We start from the raw sequence: 21,802 nt of genomic DNA, 5'->3' as shown, positions 1-21,802 counted from the left end.
CGAATCCACTGCTATCGCCTCCCCCCCGAGTCCAGCTGTCTTGGATTGCAGGTGGCAGTGGGGCTGCTCTCCTGGGCAGCCCACTCTGGGGTGGGGCTGGGCTGGGCCCTGAGGTCAGGCTCTGCTATACTGCTCACTAAAATGAACAGGAGCCATGCAGGGACTCACTGGACCCCATCCCCTACCACTCCATCACTGTGGGGCTCCTGCCACTTGTACCAGCCCCACCTCCCACTCCAAGCTTGTGGCTCCCACGGGACCGATCTCCGTTGAGCCCTCAGGGAGTCTGCACAGCTCAGCTGGGTGCCAGGGCAGGCCAGGATGCTGATGGCTGCTGAGGGCCTTGCTCTAGGGCTTGGGAGTCATGGGTCCCATTTCCCACTCTGCTGCTGGCTTCTGGAGTCTCCCACCATGTGTAGGGACATGGGGGTCTCTGTGGGCCTCACAGGAGTGGTTGGCAGGTGATCCAAGGCTTGATGCCCCCACCCTTCTTCCTTCTCTGCCTACAGACTGTGCCCCACCCCAACCCCAGCCTCATGATGGGTGCGCCAGGAACCACCTTACACGTTCAGTACAATGCCACCAGCAACATTTACTGCTGGGTCACAGGGTACCCTCCAGGCTTGGACATGGTGCTGCTGGGGCTGTGGGCTAAGGCAGCCTCACCTGGAACAGGGGATGTGATTCCAGAACCCCAGAGTCTCCCAGGAACACATGCACAGACCCAGACCAAGCCAGGCCAGGCTGGGCAGTTCAGCTGCTCAATCCTGGGTGATGAGGCCTTGTCCAGTGGCCTGAGGGGATGCTGCAGGGTTGGGGGGGAGGGGTGCAGCTGTGCCATGTCACACTGCTGGTGGCACTGGCATCATAGGATCAGGGCATATTGCGGGGTAGGAAGGATGGGAAGGGGGAATCAGCAGGTAGAGGCTGGGGGCCATGACCTTTGTGGCTCAGATAAATGGGTCCAGCCTGGGGGGAGCCAGGTGCAAGCAAAGGAGATCAGCCAGCAGTTCACAGGTCATGGTGTTCCTATCCCCAGAGCAGCCAGGCAGATCCAGGCTGAAGCTGGCATCAGGCCGGAGCGGAGGCCATGTAGGGTCTTGGGGCAGGTCGTGGTGCTGGTAGGCCTAGCCCATGGGTGGCTTTGGGCCTAACCCTCTAGACGCTGGTCACATGAGCCTCATCACCATTCTGGGTCTCGCCGCAGGGCCCTGGCTGAAGCAGGGCATGGGGCTGCTTGAGTGCATGCCCCAGGAGGGCACTGCACAGCTCAGCTTGCTTTCGTTCCATTGCTGACAGGCGCCTCTCCTGCAGAGGGAATGGATGGGTCAGCCCCACCCTGTGCCCACTGCCCACTTTGCCCTGTCCCAGGCAGGGCTCCCAGCAGGCACCACATAGCATGGAGGAGCTGGCACCTCCAGCTGCCAGGGCTCTGCCCTACTTTTGTGCCCCCTCCTGTCGCCGTCAGGACTCCTGGGTTCTCTCCTGGATCTGGTAGGGTAGTGCTGTCTAATGGTTAGAGCAGAAGGCATGAAGCTAGGACACCTAGGCTCATTCCCCAGTTTTGGGAGAGAAGTGAGGTCTAGTGCTTAGACCAGAGGGTAGGGAGCCAGGACTCCTCGATTCTGTCCCTAGGCTTTAAGCCCTTCCCCCCCACACCTCCCCCATGCCAGGGTCCACTCCCCAGAACAGGATCCTTTGTGCAAAGAGAGCACACTTATCCTTCTTGCTGTGAAAGGGGAAGGAGTACAGAAGCCAACCCCCTCCATCCCTGCTCTGGGCAGAGCCCCAGGGGCAGCATGGGGCTCCGCCCCAAGGCAGGCAGTACTGACATATGCTGTGTATTTGGGTTCCCTGCTCCCAGGCTGCCCACACCTGAGCCAGAACCGTGCATCCCACAATACCCTGAGCAGGGCAGCTCCCAGCACCACCTCCCCTTCATCCAAGAGAAGGCAGCCTTGCGTGGCCCCCTGACCCTTACCAGGCCCTTTGTCTTCTCCTCACTCGCCTTCAGCTTCTCCAGGTCCTTCTTGCGGGAGCCTTCTGCTGATGTCACCCTGTGGAGAGACCACATCATGTGGGAGCTATTTCCTGCTCCTGGGGACTGCCTGCATCTGGTTCTGGGGCTTGGCCCGTGCCCTCTGCCTCAGCCAACTCCACCAGGGAATGGAGAGCAGGATGCCAGGGAACAGTTGTCCATGAGAGTGTGTGTTTGTGTGTGATGTGTGTCCTGTAGCTAGGACTCCATGGCACCCTGACCCCATTCTGGGGGTGCAGGGAGATGATGAGCTAGCAAGGGCACTCAGGGGTGCCAGTTGCAGGGCCATTACAGACCCCAGGCATTGTCTCTCCCCCTCTACCTTCACCCATGGAGCAGATGCTTCCTCCCCCCAGAGCTGATGCAGCAGAAACCAGATGCAGATGCAGCTGTTAGGTTCTGGGTGTAAAGTTCCCTACCACAGGATACTCAGGGAGACTGAAGAGGGGGTCAGGAGGGTCCACAGGCCATTAGGACGCCCACAGCACAGGCAAAGGGCATAAGGGCGGTTCCTGCCCCAGATGGAGATGGCCACTGGCTGCAATTGTGGGCAGTGGTTTCAGGATGGGTACCAGGGCAAGCTCAACTCCACCCCTCCACCGCCCTCTCCTGAAGAGTCCAGGGTACTGGGCCGGGCAGGAGCTAGGGTTTCTGCCATCCTCATGCCAACCAGCTACTCAGCATAGCCCCCCAGCCATGGAGAGGCTCCCACAGCCCCACTGCACCTCCTCTGATGGGCCAGTGCTGCCCCACAGGCCCCTACCTGGCGCTGAGATTGGCCAGGTGGGCAGCTGCCTCTTCCAGCTGGTTGCGGAGCTGCTCCTCCTGCATCCTCAGTATGGCCTGCTCCTCCCTCAGTGCCTCATTCTGGCCAGCCAGCACGGCCATCTGGCTCTCGAATCGCCCCAGTGTCTCCCGGGCCTCTGCGAGCTCCTTCTGCAGCTCCTCAATCTGCTTCCCATGCTGTGGAGGGGCAGGGACGTGTCAACCCAGTGGGGTCACCCCCTAGCTCCGACCGAAAGCCATGCAAGCTTTTATTGGGCTCAGATGAGCTCAGCAAGGTGCTTGTCCAGCCTCGTCTTGAACACCTCCAAGGAGGGCGACTGCACCACCTCCGCTGGGAGTGTGTTCCAGATTCCGGTGACCCTTACAGAGACATTTTTCCTTATATCCAACCTGAATTTAGGTTACAGCATAAACTGTTAGAAGGTATAAATTATACCCTCTAATAGTTTATGCCTATCGGTCCTTGTGCTCCCTTGAGGTGCCTTCCTGAATAGTTGCTCTCCTAGTTCTTGATGCTACCCCGAGGTACTTGTAGGCAGCTATCAAGTCACCTCTCAACTCAGCCTTCTCTTCTCCAGGCTGAACAGGCCCAGTTTCCAGAGTCTCTCCTCATAGGGTCTATGCTCCATGCCCTTAATCAAATGGGTGTCCATTCTTTGTACCCTCCTGAGTTTATCCTTGTCCTTCTTGAAGTGTGGTGCCCAGAACTGGGCACACTACTCCAGCTGAGGCCTTACCAATGCTGAATAGAGAGGGAGGAGTACCTCCCTGGATCTTTGGCTCTGCAGTCCAGAGTCAAGAGTCATAGTTGAGATTCGGCATCTCAACTGGGTTCCATCTCAGCCCTGGGAGAAGAGTGATGTTGGACAGGTCGAGGGACAGAGGCTGGGAGCCAGGGCTCCTATGTCATTTCTCCAGCTCTTGGACATGAATGGGGTCTAGTGGCTAGGGAGGGTGCCCAGGACTCCTGGATTCCATGTTTGAACCCCTGGGAGGCCAGCTGAGGGTGAGGACCAAGCAAGGGTCTCTTGCCCAGCCAGGTGACACCTGGCTCACCTGCACACACTAGGTCCATGATGAGTGCTCTGGAGAGGAGAAGAAGGGGGGGCAGCAAGGGGTCCCTGGTGCCCCAGCAGGTGGGGGGGAGAGGGTCCCTGGCTGAAAGCCCTGTTACCTTCTCCAGCGGCCGCACAGTGTACAACTCAGTCTGCGCCTTGGCCGCCTCCCCAGAGTAGCGTTGCCAGGGCACTGTGGACTTGCGAGGCAGGGAGGCCGACTGGCGCAGTTTTGATCGGCCCTGTAACACAGGGCAGGGGTTAGCATGGAGGGGCAAAGCATGTAGGGCCACAGGGGAGTGCAGGAGCCCCCCACACCCAGAGGGAGGCAGTCTCAGGCAGAGGGGAGGGGGTTGCAGCCCTGATCCCTGTCTGAGTGCCCCCAACATGCTTACTGAGTGGCCCCAGTTGTCCTGGGGGCCGTGGCATGGGCTGCCCTTGCGGCTCTCCTCCTTCACAGACTCAGCTACATGCTCCAGACTGCTCTGCTTGTGTGGGCGCCGTGTTGCCTTGGACTGGGCTGGCACACTCTGGGTGCGCTGCACGTGGCGGCGGTCACGGGGGGGCCGCAAGGGAACTGTTGCCTCTTCCTCCCGGCCCCTCCCCTTCTGGATGCTACTCAGCGATGGGCTCTTGATCAGGGGGCTGTGCTTGCTCAGCTCCCGTGGTGGCACGAACCCTGGCTTTTCAGCTGCTGGTCTGTAGCATAAGGAGAGAAGGAAGAGATTGGGCCAGGCTAGGAGCCCCACAGGACCAGAACCAGAACCAGGAGTAGAACCAGCCCCTAGACCCAAATCAAACTGGAACCACCCTTGGCCCAAAGGACCCAGAACCATCATGCACAGCCGAAGCCACAGAGAGCAAGCAATCTCCCAGACCCTGAACCCAAAGGAAGTGGGACCAAGAGGCCAGCCAGGCCCCCAGACCTCACTTCTAGACTGCCCTAAACTACGGTGCCCTGGAGCCATAATGCCAGGGAAGCACTGGACTCCCCTTCCTGCAGTCCCATCCCCAGGCATCCGCCCGGCCCCCCTGCCCTGCTCAGTCAGATGTGGGAGAGCAGTCATGGGGGATGGTTGGGGGGGAAGCATAAGGGCCCTCCCAGGAGTGTCACAACACCTTTTGGCAAGTCTCTGCAGGATCCAGGAGAGACCCCCTCACCCCTCTGCCCCAGCCTTGCCTTTCTGACAACTCCTGCCCTAGCAGTCCTGGTTCCCACCCCCATGTCAGGGGCTCTGCAACCCAGCCCGGGCAGTACCTTTACCTGCTGGGATTAAGGTGGATGGAGACGGGCACAGGCGTGCCCTTCTGGATGGCATCAAGGATGGTGGGCAGTGGCTCCAGCTGCTTTTGTGTCCGCTGTGAGGACCAAGGGAAAGGAAGTTTACAAACAGCTGTGGGCAGCAATTTTAAACCCCCACCTGGGTGCTGGCAGCATTCCTGAGGAGCATCTCCCAGGGCACAGTTTGGACTGGCAGAACCAGGAGGGCAGCTTCCAGCTCAGAGCAGCATGTGCATCCCTGGATTGACTGGGTGGGGGCCTGCTGGGGGCTTCCAGCACATCTTGGCTTTGGTACTGCAGCAATGGCTGCCAGCAGTGAGATGCTGTGTGCTCCTGTGCCTGATCACCAGGGGGCAGGCGCTGCTCTCCTATGCACTCCTCAAGGGCAGGGGCAGGGGCAGGAGAGGAGAGGGAGGGAGAGCTGCAGTACCTGGTCCAGGCTGGAAAATATGTCGCAGAGCAGCAGGTGGAGGGTGGCAAGCTCCAGTGCCAGGTCCACGTAGCCGTCATATGTGTCCAGGTGGGCGCTGCTGTCAGGGTTGGCCACGCTCTGCAGGAATGATGTCATGCTGCTCCAGTTCTGCTCCAGGAACTCATTCATGAAACCCATGTAGGCCTCCTTCTCCCCAAACCTGTGGGAGCCACCGAGTGCCGTCATGCACCAAGTCACGCTGGCATTGTACTTGTGGCCACTCTAGTGTCATGCACACAGCACAGCCATGCTGAGGTCACACCAACAATGTGGCCATTGGTGTCATGCATGTGGCACAGTAATATTGGCATCACACGCAGCCACTCCAGCACTCATGGACTGGGTCTCAGGTTGCCCAGGCCATACATGACATGCCACAAAAGCCCTTCTCTAGGAAAGGTTGATCCTGGCATGGCTGTTGTCCTAGGATATTTTGGGACATGGCACCTATGGCCTCAATGCTGCCCTGCTTCCAGAGAGGCATGGGGCTAGATGCCCTGGCCTTGAGCTCCTCAGTTCACATGATGCTGCCATAGCCAACTCCTCTTCCCAGCTGCCAGGCGTGGAGTCTGGGCAAGACGCAGGGAAAAGCAGGCATTAAGAGCAGGGTAAGAGCTCACTGGAAGGGCTGTCCCTGCCTGGCGTTAAGCAGGACTCAGAAGAGTGGCAAGGATGCTGTGAACAGAGGAAGGGGAGCCAGTGCTCTGGGCTTCAGTCTGGCACCCAGGTGGACCTTACAAGGCCCTGCCCTGACAGGTGCTGCAGGATGAGACAAGCCCAAAGGCTGGTGGTATGGCCTGGACACCTGGCAGGGCTTAGGATCCTGGCGTCGCAATATGGGTGTGAAACAGGGATAAGAGGGGGTCAGGATCATGGGTTTGGCATCCCAACCCCATGGCCTCTCAGGGTCATTGGCATGTTTATGTCTGTCCCAGCCAGTCCTGGCCCTGCAGCTCCATCTCCTAGCACCAGGCCACAGCCAGAAGACCCCAGTCAGGCTTTCCATGTACCCTGAGAGGCAAGACCAGCCTTGCCCATCTTGCCTCTGGCCCTGGAACCATGGAGTGGGGCAGGGGGGAGCAGGCAGGGTCTCCTTGGTGCAAAAACAGGTGCCTGGGTCTGCCACAGTCTGTGAGCAAGACCTGAGATGATCCAAGTCCCCCATCCTACCCCTGCATGGTGAGTACAGGGCTGCCCCACAGACAGCACAGGTACTGAGCACAGCCAAGCACGTGGGACGAAGTGGAACTTTCCCCACAGAGGGTGTGTGGTCTGGGAGGGATCTGCTCCCCAATCCCCTGAATGCAAGGTGCATTAGCCCCTTCCTCGCACCCCAGGCACATGGTACCTACGTGGTAAAGTTGGCCAGGTTTTGGATGACCTTGGCCACCAGCGTGAGGGTGCGGGCAGTGGCATCACTTGGGTACTCCTGGATCAGGCCAAAGAGGCTGGGCGACATGATGGCAGGGCACAGGAACCGCAGGAAGAGCGAAGCTGAGATAAGCCGCTGCCCAATGCCATCCTTGGCTCGCTCCTGGCACTCCTCCTGCCAGGCTGCAAAGATCTCGTTGAGTTCCGCTGGGAAGGCGCTGGGGGAAGGGGGGCAATGGTGAGCAGGTAGGAGATGAGTCAAATACCAGCCCCACATATGGGGCCAAGGGGCAGACACAGACCCAGGGCTAGGGTGGGATGCTGCCCTGTGTCTTCCCCAGGCTCCTCTGCCAGGACTCTGGGCTTGTGGGGCACTGGGGAGGCTTAGTGGAACCCCAGTCCTTCCTGATGCTGGACTGAGGAAGCCCCCACTGCAGTGAGGTTGGAGCAGGGTCTGCCCAGACTATGCGACATTGCCTGGCACCCAGCAGCACCCAGCCTGCAGCCAGGACCTTCACTTTTCCAGGGTGGGAGTAGAGCCTGGCATAGCTGGAGGTGCTAGGAGGCTAAGGGCTGGAATACCTGGCAGACCCAATGGCTGGGTAGAGCAGCTTCCCATGCTAATAGCCAAGTGATGGCCATGCCAACCCAGCCCCATGTGCCCTGCCCTGCACCTGACCCATACTCGCAGGAGGTGGTGATCCTTTGGAAGACCTCCTCACAGGCTTGGCGCAGGTTGTTCTGATTGTCAGACAGGTCCTGGGGTGCACATTTGCTGGGGTCAACCTCGCAGCAGTCCTCTGACTGGTACAGCTGGGCCACAGCCTCACCTGCAACATGCACAGACACCATGACATGGGGCAAGTGGGGTGGAGGGAACGGAACACAGGTGCAGCACATATACATGTAGGTGTGCCCAGAAGCGTATGTGTGCATGCATGTGTAGTAGTGTGTAAGTGTGGGTGCATATAGCGATGTGCAGACGAAGGTAAGCAGGTGTGCATGCATGTGTATATGCATGTAGGCATATGCAGGAGTGTGTAAGTGTCCATGCATGTAGGTATGTGCAGAGGCATGGAGGTACATGCAGCATTTTACCCCTGATCCCTGCTGCCAGGACCCTACCACACCAGCTGTGCCTGTGAGCTGAGGGCTCAGGACAGGGGCCAGATGCCCCCATCTCTGTGGGTGCTGCATGGTTAGCACAGGCCTCTTGCAGCCTGAAGGGTTAGCACAGGCCCCTCCCCTCCCCAGCCCCTCCCCCCATCCGTACCCAGCATGTCCAGCAGGTACCGTGCCCCCACCAGCTTCATGTACTCGTCAATGGCCTTGGTGGCCAGCGTGTTCTCACGGAAAATCAGTGCCTCCCGGTCATCGAAGCGGTCCAGCTCTGCCACGCCCAGGTCGATCAAGAACTCCTGTCACCAATGGGAGGGTCATGACTGGGCAATGGGGCCCCTGACCCCAGACTGTGCCCGAGCCTTCCGTGGCAGAGGTGAGTGGTCTGTGCTGCAGTCCTGTACTATGGACCAGACACGCAGGGTCTGACTTGGTGTGGCAGCCCTTGTGGGTGCCATACTAGGGCCCTCTGCCCCTCAGGCAACCCCTGAACCTAAGGGCTGGCTGGACCTGCCCCTGTGACTATGGGGCTGTGCCCATGTCCGCCCCAGCACACATGGGGGGTGTCACCCCTTCCCTGCACTGACTCCCTCATCACAGGCAGGCACATGGGCACATGGAACCCCCCCAGCCACACCAGGGTGGCCCCAAGCCTGGTATGCTAGGGCTTCTGGGCCCTGTGGAGTGGAGCTGGGCTTCCCTGTGAGTTGGAGCCCCACCTTGGCCTTGCCGGTGCTTTGCAGGACATGCACAAGGGCGCTGGCTAGTTCTTCCTTATGGCGCACAGCAATGGCAGGCTCCAGGCGGGCGCACAGCTCTCGGTAATGGAAGGTGATGTACTCAGCAAATTCCTTGTAGCGCACAATGGGCAGCACCTGGATCTCCTGGTAGCGCCCACGCAGCCGCAGCCCTGGCGGTGGCCCCCGCTCCTTGGCTGGCCCGGCCAGTGAGTACCAGCGCTCCAGTGGCTGGCGGGACGCGGCCAGCTCAGCCAGCGGCATAGTGACAATGCCCAGGGTTGCAGAGTCACGCCGACGCCCCTCATCCTCTCGGAGCACGCTCACTCGCAGCTCCCGGGCAGGTGGCAGCGTGTCCAATGCAAAGTGCTCACCCCAGAAGAGTGTCCCACTGGGGCCCACTGCCTTGGCTGTAGTGCGGGCATAGAGGGTCCCATCCAGGTACAGCTGGCACAGGTAGCGTCGCTTGGGGGGCAGGTCCCGGGCCTCATACACCCACAGGCTCAGCGTGTTCTCTACCCGGTCACAGTTGTCCTGGGAGGCAGGATGGGCATGAGCAGCAGGGCCCAGCATTGATGGGACCAGCCCCCCTCTGGCTCTGGTGGATGGTGGCTGAGGGTTGGGGGGCCCTGAGAGGGAGACATGGGGTCTCTGTGGGAGGGATTAAGGAGCTGGGGTGGGGACATGGGGTAATGCAGTAGGGTTGGGGGCACTGAGGCAGGAGAGCATGGCAGGCCTAAGGGAGGCACTAATAGGTTGGGACTGCGGGTGAGTCTGGAAGGGGCCCTAAGGAGCAGGGGGTATGTGGGGTTGGGACTGGGCATCCCAGGTAACAGAGGGCCTGGGGTTTGGGGGCAGGAAGGACCCTGGAGAGGGGAGTGTGGGTTGTGGTGTGAAGGGGTGGGGAGAGGGGTGCCAGGTGAGGGGTGGGGTGGGAGTGGGGTCTGGGGTTCCCAGGTGACGGGATGTGGGGGGGGCCTGGGGGTCCCAAGCCAGGGTCTTACCTTATTGGGCTGCACGGTCCGGCGCAGGTTCTCGATCCATCGGTCCCGCTCGGCCACAGATGTGCACCCGAAGCAGCGGCTGCCCTCGGCATTGATGATCTGCGGGGGTGGGGTGGTAGGTGCCAGGAAGGGGTCAAGTCCCCCACCAAGGTGCCCAGGAGGAATATCTGGCACCGAGGCCCATAGAATAACTGCCTAGGGCAGTGGTTCTCAACCTTTATTGTACCAGGACCCATTTGTACACATTGATGGCCAGTCCCAACCCAGTGAGTTTCACTCTTGAGCCGTTGCCCCCCACCCGCAGGCCCCAGCCCCCTAGTGTGTGGGGCAGGGGGCCCCCAAATAGCCCTTCGCAAGCTGAAAATTTGCCAGCCTGCAAGGGAAAAGCCATGGTTTCCCACTTTTTTCTCCTTTAGAGGAGAATCCATTTTTAAAATTTGTTCATGACCCTTTCATATACTTGTGACCCACTTTTGGGTCAAGACCCACAGGTTGAGAAATACTGGCCTAGGGGAACTGGGCTTGTCTTGCATTCTCAAGCAGGGCCAAGTAGATGCCCTGGGTGGATGGTGGTGTCCAGTGCCAGAGGCTGGTGCTCAGTAGTGGGCTTCTGCTCTCCTGCTGAGCTGACATCCCCATCTTTGGCCCACAGGATCAGATGCCCTTTACAGCAGGGAGCCCTGGGCGCTGTCATCCCCTGGGTCCCTACGGGTATTACCTGGAAGCAGAACTTCTCACCCAGAAGGCTGCCGTGTAACGGGCGAATAACCACGTCCTCGCCACTCAGGTCCAGCTCAGCCGCGGTGGGTGGGGGCAACAGGGACTCATGGGAGCCATGCCGGCTCGGCAGCCTGCTGGGAGAGGGGCCAGTCACACAGGGAGGGCTGGGGAGTGGGAGGGGGAGAGGCAGGGGCCTACAGCTGCTGGAAAAACCCACTGTGACCTGCACCACACTCACAGCTCCACCTCTGCCCTTTTGCCGAGCTACCCCCACAGGCCCACTCGTTACTGGGAAGAGGGCAGCCTGGCCCAGGGTGGGGTATCTGGCTGCTGGGGGCGTTATCCCACACCCTACCTCCAGGGGGTGCTGTCCTGTATGCCTGTGCAGTGCCCATCACCACAGCCTCTGAGCAGCCATGGGCCCACCACATCAGGCTGCCTGCAGGGCCCTGCCTCTTTCCAGCATGCTCCTCCACCTGGCTGGGGGCGGGGAAGCAGGTCATACCTGTCACCATCTGCAGGTGGTGTTGTTGAGGCATCAGCCTTGGCCACCACCCGACCTTTCCGCTCCTTGAGTCGCTTCCACAGCAGCCCCTGGGGGAGGAACGACCCTTGTTGACAGCCACAAGAAGGACATGGGGAGAAGGCCTTGTGCCCAGGAGGGAGGCTCAAGGGAGGAGGCTGGAAGGGGTTAATGCCCAGCTCTGGCAGGCCTCAGATCCTGAGTGTCCCAGCTCTGGGTGCTGGTCTGCAGGGGTCTCTGTGGCCCCAGCCATGGGTGTGTTTCAGGAAGCAGGGCTCTGTCCCTGGGACATTGCTGAAGCCCCCTCTGGAGTCTCTGCAGCTCAGGAGCCCCCAGCCCATGGTGCTGCGCATCCCCAAGCCATGCAGTGCTTGACTCTGCAGAGCCCCTGCCCCTCCCTGCTCCCCCAGGCCTGCTCTTACCTTGACGTTCCCAAACTGGGAGTTGGTGGATGTGTCGCTCTCAGTGCCTCTGCCTGGGGCCCGGGGGCCAGGTGAGCCCCTCCCCTCTGAGGCGAGATCTGTGGGAGCCAGCCACTTCTTAGCTCAGCAGTGTAGCCTGGGCACCCTGCATGCTGGGCTGGGCTGGGCTAGGCAGGGCAGGAGATGGTATGGCACTGTGCCCTCCCAGCTTTGCCCATGCCCCTCAGTCATGATGAGAAGGTCCCTGCGCTGCTGGTGTCCCTCACTCCCAACCTGCAGCCCCTTGGGACCCCCACTGATGCCTCTCAACCCAGGTGCAGTAATATGATAAGACGGCTGCTCCTGCCATTACTGGCCGTCTCAGCTTCACCTTCCAGCCAGGGGCTCATGTCTTGCCTCTGTCTTCAAGTCAAGAGCCTGCAGAGCAAGGTCACCAGGGGGGTGGGGAGGGGGGGCAGGGCCAGCCTGCAGGAAGCTTATGCTCCCCCCAGAGCCTTACTAGACACCCGGCCCCAGCTTTTGTGGCCAATAAGTCCCTGGATTGTGGCCACTCTGCAAAGTTGATGCTGTCCCAGGTTGGACCCTGCCATGCAGGGATGCCTGGCTGGGTGGGGTTGGAAGGGTCCTGGGGGTAGAAGGGGCTGGGTTCATGCACAGGCTCCCTGAGATGTCCCACCAGGCTTCCCATCTGAGGCAAGGAGCTCCTCTCCCACAAATGGGGTTGCCCCATGTCTCAGCGCCCCCAGCCCAGCTTCTCTCTGAAGCAGTCTCCCCATTCTGTCACTGGGAAGGAAGTCAGGGTTCAGGGCTGGCAACAGCCACAGGAAATGGCTTAGCCCAGAGCACCCTGCTGGGGTGCCCCACCCAAGGCGGAAGGGGGGGACGGCCTAACCAGGGAGCAGGGTGGAGACCAGACCCTTGGGGAGCAGCCCTGCAGGTAGGTCAGCAAGGGGGAGCAGGGGCCCTGGAGAGGCAAGGTAGGATGGGGGACGCGAAAGAATCCTGTGGGGAGGGGCAAGGCAGGAGTAGAGTGGGGTGGGCAGGGAGGCTGGGGAAGAACCAGAGAGGGGTTAGCATGGGGGTCACTTGTAGTGGGGTGAACAGCACTGTCAGAGACCAGATCCCTCCACAGAAGGAAAATCAAGGCACATGGGGGTCCCAGTGACTGTCCCAGATATGAACCCAGGACTCTGGCTCCCATTTGGATGCCCAGACCCCAGTCCATCCCTCCTCCTCATGAACACCCTGGGCTGCTCCCTCCCCCAGACGTGGTCAACTCTGGGATGGAGCCCATCAGCTGCTAAATAGCGTCCTCCACACTTGCCACCCTGCTCCCCCTCAACAGTGCACTGCTCAGTGCTAAGAGCAAGGCAGAGGCAAAGTCTAGGCTGGGGGGGTCTGGGGTGGGTGCAGCTGGTAGTACCCGTGGTGCAGTGGGGCCCAACTCACCTCTCTGGGTGCCACAGAGGACCCAACGCCATGGCCCCGTCATGCCAGCAAGCCCTGCTGGGGTGTCTGCCCTGCCCGCACCCCTGCAGCTGGGAGGAAGCAGCTCAGCCTTATCTCTTGGGGATCAGCACACACAGCACAGAGGAAGCAGCAAGGACCTGAGCCATCCCCACTCTGCACTTCCTCCAAGGACCGCCAGAAAGCATGCACAAAGCAGGGGGCATGTGCAAAGGCTTACACAGGTATGTGCACACGTACATATGTGTTAGGCTGTGTGCAAAATGTATGTGTGTGGACATGGGGGGCATGCACAAAAGCATGCACAAGTGTGGGAGTGTGTACACAGTAGGGAATGTATATACATGAGAGAATGTGCCCAAAGATGTAGAAGAAGGTATGCGTGTCCACATGTGTTTGCAAGTATGTGTGGGGGAAAGTGTGGATGCACATGAATGTGAGTAAGTGTGTCCAAGCCTGTGGTAATGTGTGCAGGCATCTGATGGTTGTGTGTGTGCAGGAGTGTGCACATAAAGGAAGGACTATGTGCTGATACATAGAATGCGCATGTGCAAGCCCAAGTGTGTGAATACATACATGTGGGAGTATGCATATATATCTGCATGGACATCGCTGCATGTGTGGGAAGCACATGGTCTCTGTGTGTGGCTGTGCCAGCCTGCCAGTGTGCATGGGTTTACTAGGATGCCCATGTGCAAAAACAAGTGCCAAGTATGATGCCTGTCAGGCTGCGGCCATTCACTCACCAGGTTCCCGCCGGCCTCCCAGGGGGTGCTGCACATGCGTATCAGAGATGGAGCTGCCTGTTCTACTCCGGCTCCTGAACAAGACCTGGGGGCAGAGGGGGTTAGGTACTATGTGTCCCCATTGGCCCCACACAGCCCACACCTGGCCCCCACCTTCCAGCTGTCCCCACCCTGTTCCAACACCCCCCCTCCCAGCTTCCTTCCTCCAGGAATGGGTGTATCTGTAGGCATGTTGGGCATCTCTACACATGTGTGGGGGGGGCACTTTAATTAGAGCCTCTCTAGGAGACTCCCAGGAGCCTCTCTAACTAAACTGCCTGCAGCGTCTCATGAAGTCAGCATCCTGCTCTTCAAAATGTCAGGCTTTTGTTAAAGTGCCCCACTGCCATTTTGAAGTATGGGGATGCTGAATATACATGACACTAAGTCTGCTGGACCATGCTAATTAGCATGCTAATTAACACACAGGGCAGGTATCCAGTATGTGTGTAGGTGGCTGTTCAGCTTGCAGAAAAGGAACATGATAGCAATCTTCAAATACTTGAAAGGCTGCCAGAAAGGAGAGAGAGAGCACCTTTTCTCTCTTGCTCCAGAGGAGGACGTGGACCAATGACTTGAAGTTACAGCAAAGTTTAGATTGGATATCCGGGAAACCTTCTTAACTGTGAGAATAGTGAGGCAGTGGAACAGATGTCTAGGGAAGTTTTGGATTCCCCATCACTGGAGGTGTTCAAAAGGAGGCTAGACTGCCACTGGTCTGGGATGATTTAGATGTAGCTATGCCTACATTCTGCTATGGAGATTCCTCAGGCTTCTGGGCTTTGCTGGGTGTCCTGATGCCCCCTTTCTTCTACATGAATCAGGGTATTTTTAAACCTCCCTCAGAGGCATTGGGTGTTGGTTGCAGCCAAAGCTGGGGATTGTGGCTGGGCTGTGCCAATGCTCATGCTAAAACCAAAGCCAGAGGTTCCTGACTAGAGGATCTTGCCCCTCTGCTCAGGGTCAGACTGACACTACATTTATGGTCAGGAAGGAATTTATCCCATGGTCAGATTGGTATGGACTGTGGGGGTTTTTGCCTTCCCCTGTAGCAGGGGCATGGCCCTCTGCCCAGGACTTCTTGAGCATATACTGACAATATTTCATAGAAGCAGAACATTGGATGTTGTGCTTCTCCTGCTTTACCCGTGGCAGGTAAGGTTGTTAGGTCTGTGTTGTGCTGGGATATCAGTAGACTCGTTTAGATGATAGTTTGGATAGAGATGGTCCAGCCTCAGGCAGTGGGTTGGACTAGATGACCTCTGGAGGTCCCTTCCAGCCCCACTTCTTTATGATACTATGACCTGGACTCCACAACAGGCAGAGGCCAGGGCCCCCCACCCCACCAACCTGTGGTTGGGAGCGCTGATTGCTGGGGGTGGGGTATGGTGGGGAGCAGCTCCAGGCCCTAGCCTCACCTCCTCATCCCTGGCCACCAGCACGAGCTGCCCATCCATCAGCGAGAAGTTAGAGACATCCCACACGGGCACCTCGGGGGATGGTGTCAGTGGGATCCGCTGCACAGGGCGGGGGGTATCTGGGGGCAGAATATGCAGTCAGATCCCTGCCCCCAAGATCAGACCCCAGCCCAGGAAGGGTCTACCCCCAACTGCTCCTTTGTCCTCCCCCCCTTCCCCCCCACCTGTTTAGAGTCTCATTCTGTGCCCCTCACTGTGGGATCTGTCCCACCTCTCCCCACCCCCGGCATTCATAGCCATGACTGAGGCAGTGCCAGGGTTTGCTTCCCTGCTCTGTGCACAAGGCAGCTGCTCCAAATGGTGTGGTTGTGGCAGCCATGGGGACAGGACCAGAGACCCCATGCCACCCCACCCCACTAGGCTCTGTCTGGGTGAGTCCATGTGCCCCCTGTGCTGCACAGGCAACACTTCTCTGCTGCATTGGTGCCACAGAGCATGGGAGACTGTGGCCAAGTAGCAAGGCAGAGCATTGGCTGGTAGAGCAATGCCAGAGCTCCCCAGCAAGACAGAGCCTCTGCACTGGTTGCTGTCAGAGGGAAGCAGGGGTGGAGGTGGCTCCCGCCTCCACTTGTGCATGACAGGTGTGGCAGTTTGGGAGCAGAGCCGGTTACACTGGAATCATGGGTGAGGAGAGGCTGGGCCAGGAGGTTATGCCTGCTGCCCTGCACAGAGCCCCAGCAGCTTAGAGCCACAGGCCAGGCTCTCCTGGCACCAGGCACATGGAGTAGATCCACAGCAGCAGCCCCACTGCACCCTGCAGCTGCCTGCAAGGGGATTTAGCTCTTGGGGGCTTGAGGGGGGTTCCTGACCCCTGGCTGGCAAGTTGGATAAGCAAGGTCCAAACCCGGAGGGGTCCTCGCAGCCCCAGGAGCCCAGCTGGTTCCTGCCAAGGCTTTGAGCTCTGCATGGGAAGAATAAACCCCTCTGCTTGTGGTTGGTGAGAATGAACAATGGAAGCCAGTGGGAAGAGCTGGGCTGGGGGTGGTGCAGTACAATGGGAAGAGAACCCAGGTATCCTGAGCCAGGCCAGGCCTGCATCATGATGGAGACCATCATGCTCAGCCTGTGATTGCTGGCCTGCATAGGTACTGAGCAGGAGGTGTCCCTGAGGCCAGGTCCGTGGACCCATGCCATACCCAGCTCATTAGCTCATGCAACAGAGATGGGGTCAGAAGCCAGGCAGGGCCCCATGTCAGTCCCAGCACCAGCCAAAGCAAAAGTTAAGGAAAGCCTTGGGATGGTCCATGTGTGCTGGTTGTGCCACAACAGCCCAGCACCAGGGACAGTGTCTCTGGGCCAAGGATGGGGGCATTATGCGGGCAGCACCTGCAAGTGAGTGTAGGGGTGCGCTCCTAATGCAGGGACCCAGCTGTTAGGTGCAGACCCACAGGACAAACCAGGCCAGATGCAGGAGTGAGGCCTCTTTCCCCAGCCCCGCATCCATGGCATGGAGCTCTGGAGCTGGAGCTTGCTGGTGGGGAGAGTGGGAGTCTGTTCAGCAGGGCTGCTGCTGGGCAATGCGTTGATGGAGTGAAGCACTCTCTGCAGTCAGGTATGGACCTATGGTCACCACCATCCTTCACCCCCACCAGGCCCTGGGTGTCGGCAAACTGCTGGGGCTGAGTGAGCTGCAGCATGGCCATGCCTGTCCCCACCTGCTTTGCCGGGTGGTGTCTGAGAGACTCCACCAGTGAGCAGGATTTATACCAGGCCCCCTACACTGTGAGCAACCCAGTCCTAGCCCCAGGAGAATCTGGTCCGCCAGAAGGCTGGGCCCAGGGCTCGCACAGAGCCCAGCAGCTCCTGCCTCTGCAGGCCTGGGTCCTTTGTTTCAGCCAAGTCCCACTGCAGTCCCTCTTACCCACCCTCCTCAGCCACCTGCCCTGCTCAGCCCCATGCAGGAGCGCTCTCGCTGTGCATGCTGCAGAGGCCATCTCCAGGGGTACAGCACCCATGGGACATGCAACCCCCTGCAGGCACTCCTCGTGGAGGGATGGTGGTGCCCGAGGGGTGAGGGGAAAGGCAGCACCCTGAGCAGAAAGGATGGTGCGGCTTTGCTTTTTTCAGGCCCCCGTCAGAGCCCCAGTCCGAAGATGAATCAGACAGAGCAATTTCCTGTTGTGAAATGACTCAGGAGGCACAGAAGGCTCTTTGCTGCCCCAGTTGTGCACCTTGTCTCTGCTGGGAGCATCTGCAGCCTCGCAGAGTGAGCACCCAGCTGGGCTGGCAGAGGAGGCCCAGGGGCCACTAAGCTCTCAGCTCTGCTCACTGCAGGGGGCTGATGGTGAGCTCCGACATGCCACAACGCTGTTTGTGTGACATCGCAGGAAAGAGATGTGCTTGTTTCAGCCTTTTTACATCGTGCAATAACATTTCTGTAGGGGCTGGGCCTCATCACTCTCATGGAACAGCGACCAGGCCTAACTGCCCTCATAGACAACAGTGACCAGGCCTAGCTGGCATAGGAGTAAGGCCTAACCTGCCTCACAAACTCCATATCTACCAGGCCTAACCTCCCTCCATAGCAAATAGGCCTAACTGCCCTCACAGACTCTCCATCAACCATTCCTAACTGCTCTTATAGACTCCATAGTGACCAGGCCTGACCACCCATGGCAAATGGGCCAAATTGCCCCATGGACTACATAGTGACCAGGCCTAAACACACCCATGGACTCCATAGAGATCAAGCCTAGCCACCCTCATGGACTCCACGGCAGCCAGGCCTTTTAGGTCTCCATAACAACTAGGCCTGACCAGCACTATGCATGCCATAAGCCCCAGGACTACTAGTCCTTACGGACTCTATGCAGATCAGGCCTTAGGGATGTTGGAGCCTGGGCCAGGCTGTCCCCACAGGCAAGCTGGAGCCAGCTGCCCAGCTGATTGCCGCTCCTTGCTGTCCCAGCCTGCCCAGGATCACTCGGCCCCTGGTGCCACAGTTGGCCCCTGAGCCGCCTGCCATGCTGGTGCCCCAGGACTGCTGCTGCAGCAACCCCGTGCACAGCACCAACGGAGCTGCTCCCCCCGCGCAGACCCAGACCACATCCTGGAGCAAAGCCCGCCCCCGCCTGCCGCTCTGCTTTCGAGGTGAATTTAGCACAGTGCCTGGGGCTGGCCTGGCAGCCCCACAGAGCACATCCCTGCCCGGCGGGGGCCCCACACCCAGCCCGCACCTCGTTGGCTCAGTCCCGGAGCTGCGCACTTCCTCCCTGGCTATCTGCAGGCGCTGTCAGCATCCGGGCTTGTAGAGTCTGAACAGAGCCCTTGCCTGGGGCTTCCTGTCAGGGGACTTTTGCTCTTGTCAGGGCTCAACATTATTTGGAAGCATCAGGCATAACAGGCTTAAGACACCAATCAGCCTCTGTGGGGCACATGGGGAGGCCCTGCCAGCTGTGCTGCATCCCCAGTTACAGACCAACATGCAGCCCAGCTGTGCACCAGACTGGGTCACACACCAGGACCCAGCCCCAGGCAGGTCTTTTGCCTGGCAATCCTCTAGCTGCTGTAGTTGTCTCCATGTTGCTGGGAGCAGAGTCTCCAGGGCTCTGGGTCTGAGCAGGCCTGACCCCAAGCACTGCCAGGTCTTGCTCTCACTGAGGCACCTGGCCCTAGGGCTGTCAGACCAGGGACTGGGAATGCCCTATCCCCATGGATCACACAGCAATGACCCTGGCTGCAGGGACACAGTGCTACGCTACCAGGTCCTGGCATGCCATATGCTGGTCTCCTTGCCCTCCATCTGCCATGGGGACTGCAGGTGGTGAAGCCAGCTGAGCCATGTCACTTCAGTTTGGTTCACGGGACCCCTTGGCTTGGGGTCTCAGGGAAGTTTGGAGCGCAAGCTAGGAATGCGTGCGTCCCAGAGCCTGACATGGGGACTGAGACACACAGAAGGCTGGGCGGACAGACACACGGGAACAAAACTGCCACCTCCATCCCCCGCTCGCCTCTGAAAATCCACCCTGCTTCGCAGGGGCCTGCCTCATCCAAGAGTCTGACCCTTGCTGCAGGGTCTACCAACCCAGGTGCTGCCTTGCCCATGGGGAGCCCAGGCCTCCAGGGTAAAGGTGTGGCCTGGAGCTGTGTCTGGTCCCGAGCCCCAGCATTTCAGCCAGGCTCGCTGTTCTGGCCCCCATGGCCCAGATGGCTGTTCCCAACCTGATGCCCCGGTGCCAAGGTGTGCAGCCAGCACCAGGCCTCCCTCACCTCCAGCCACTTCCAGGGCTGTCCGCTCTGCCTTGGCCCCGTTCTCTGGGCTCCTGCGGTGGGACATGGAGCGCAGGTACTTCCGCAGGTTCAGCTTCCCACCCTCCTGGCCCCGGGGCTCCTTGGGTGCCTTAGCTGGGGTGGAGAAGGCCCTCTGGAACATGGACCGTCGGGCTGCAGCCCTGCTGCTGCCTGTGGGGCCTGGCGGCCCAGGGCTCTGGCCATTCCTGGCTGTGCTCTCCTCAGGGGTGTCTGTCTCTGGGTGGCTGTGTGCACGCTTCCAGGTGTGCAGCTTGCTCCAGCGGCTGGGGCCAGGGGTGGAGGGGCCCCTTTCCAGATCCTTCTCCCCACCTTGGGGGCCCATCCGCCATTTGTAGGACTTTAGCAGGGATGGAGACTCGGCTGTGGGGGGCAGCTTCTCCACCTCCATCTGCAGAGGAAGAGCAGGTGTGTGAGGCTGCACTTGGACAGCGAGGCACAGCAGGGCCTGGGGATGGCCCCCCCGGGCACAGCAGGAGGCAAAAAGCAGGGGAAGGGGCAGCATGAGATGGGTTCAAGACAGATGAGGGCAGGGTTGCCATTCATAGCCTCCAGAGCTGACACATGCTCTGTATATGCCCAGCCAGATGCTTCCTTTCTCTAGGTGCTTCTGACCTGGTGTCCTCCCCATGATGCAATGCAGAGGGCACAGATGAGTGCCTGCAGCTACCTGGGCTCTGGGGCAGCTGCCAGGGGTTGTCCACTCCCAAGCTCAGCCACAGCAGCTCCCTGGGGTTGCATCTTTAGCCCCCCATGGGAGCTCAGAGGGGACAGGAGAATGATGCTCCTCCCACTGCCCATGACCCTGGGGTGACAGGTGCTGGAGTTGCTGGGGGGTTGTGCATTTGCCCTTGCACAGACCCCAGTGTTTGTGGAAAGAGCGAGTGTTGCAGCCCATGAGGAAATCCTGCGGCTGGAAGTCCTTGCAGAGGAGAGTGCCGGGGCTGGGGCTGCAGCTAGGTGCCCAGGAAAAGTGCAGGGAGCATGACACCAAGGGTGGTGCCTGGCTGACGCCTCTACCTGACCCACTAAGAACCAGTCTTCCCACTTCCCAGGTCATGGTGAGGGAGAGGGCAACGGTTAGGGACTGGCAAGGGGGTGGGGGACATTTCCGTTCCCTCTGTCCTGATGCAGCTCTTCTCCTCCCCAACAAGTTGTTTCCTCTCCTCCCCACCACCTGCCCTGTGCTCTGAGTTTCTGATGCAAATCAGCAGTCCCTGGGGTCCTGTGGCCTTGGATGGATGAACCAGTCACTGGGGAGAGCCATGGCCCCTTCCCAGTGTGCCCTGGCCAGACTGGGGGTGGGGAGGGGGGGAGGGGAGGAGGTCAAATGGAGCCTTCAGGCTCCCACGAGCATGAGTGAGGCACCAGTCCCTCCAACATCCATGGCCCTGAGCCTGTGGTGTTAGGGGAAACTGGGCCCCCTAAGGTCTCCCAGGGGCCCAGATCCCAGGGGCTTGTGAATTTCCAGCAACCAGCCCTTGCACTCTGGGGGCTCCTGCTTGCATTCAAACCTCATGATGGGAAAGGGGGGGGGGCTGTCCTGTACCAACAGGGCAGAGCCCAGCTCCCTCATGACCCTTTACCCTTGGGGTCTGTGCCTTGAGCTTGATTTGGCAGTGGGGGCTCTCCTCAGAGATGCTGCAAGAAAGTCAGCTGTGCAGGGCCCCTGCTTGCTGTCTGTGGCCTCTCATTTAGGCTACCTCCCCCCACTCCCTCTGCAGCAGCTCTGAATGCTCCCCCGGATGTCTGGGGGGCTGGTCCCCACCCCCAGTCCCTGGGGCATTGCCTTGGTTCCTGCATGGCCCCATTTCTCTCTCTCTTGCAGCCCTCATGCATGCATGGGGAGCCCCTGGCCCCCTCCAGACTGGGTGCAGGGGGCAGTGCCTCCTGGAGAGCTGCTGCTGCAGAACAAGGGCCACTTAAGGAGCAGGCAGCACCAGGGCTGCCTGCCACCTTCTATGCGCCCTACAGCCATGAGGCCAGGGCTGGGAGCTTTCCCTGCTCCCTCCAGCCCCCTGCCCCAGAGACCCCTGCAGAGAGGCAGGGGTCAGCAACAGCCCTGCACCTTACCTTGGCTTCCTGCCGCCTTGCTGTCACCTCCTGACTCTTCAGTTCTCTGCTTGGTTTCCTCTCGGCAGCACTGGGTTGCCGGTGAGTCCCCATGTGATCAGGCGGGAACTGCTGTTGCAGTCTCACCTCCACCCCTGCCTGAGCAACTCGGATGCTGTTGCTCCTTTCCACTGCATTGGGCTGGTTCTTATGGGGCTGGGGCTTGGCTCCACTGTGGCCCAT

The 21,802-nt window shown here is 59.7% G+C and overlaps 1 protein-coding gene across 1 annotated transcript; it reads right to left on the bottom strand.

The window, feature by feature from the left end:
* Positions 1 to 572: 572 nt before the first annotated feature.
* RASAL3 (RAS protein activator like 3) lies at positions 573 to 21,802 on the bottom strand. The gene is made up of 19 exons (XM_090060986.1): positions 21,581 to 21,802; positions 19,469 to 19,898; positions 15,200 to 15,318; positions 13,743 to 13,827; positions 11,530 to 11,627; positions 11,090 to 11,178; positions 10,583 to 10,715; positions 9,865 to 9,963; positions 8,843 to 9,394; positions 8,278 to 8,422; positions 7,690 to 7,834; positions 6,986 to 7,222; positions 5,592 to 5,793; positions 5,144 to 5,238; positions 4,275 to 4,578; positions 3,999 to 4,121; positions 2,802 to 3,001; positions 1,982 to 2,057; positions 573 to 1,308 (listed from the first exon to the last, which is right to left on the bottom strand). The coding sequence occupies exons 1-19, from the start codon at positions 21,800 to 21,802 to the stop codon at positions 1,159 to 1,161; spliced, it is 3,504 nt and encodes a 1,167-aa protein (XP_089917112.1). The 3' UTR covers positions 573 to 1,158.

Source organism: Crocodylus siamensis, chromosome 8 (genome assembly GCF_052110815.1).
Source record: "Crocodylus siamensis isolate JL-2025a chromosome 8, ASM5211081v1, whole genome shotgun sequence".
Classification (NCBI taxonomy): Eukaryota; Metazoa; Chordata; order Crocodylia; family Crocodylidae; genus Crocodylus; species Crocodylus siamensis.
This window is presented reverse-complemented; position numbering and strand designations above follow the sequence as displayed.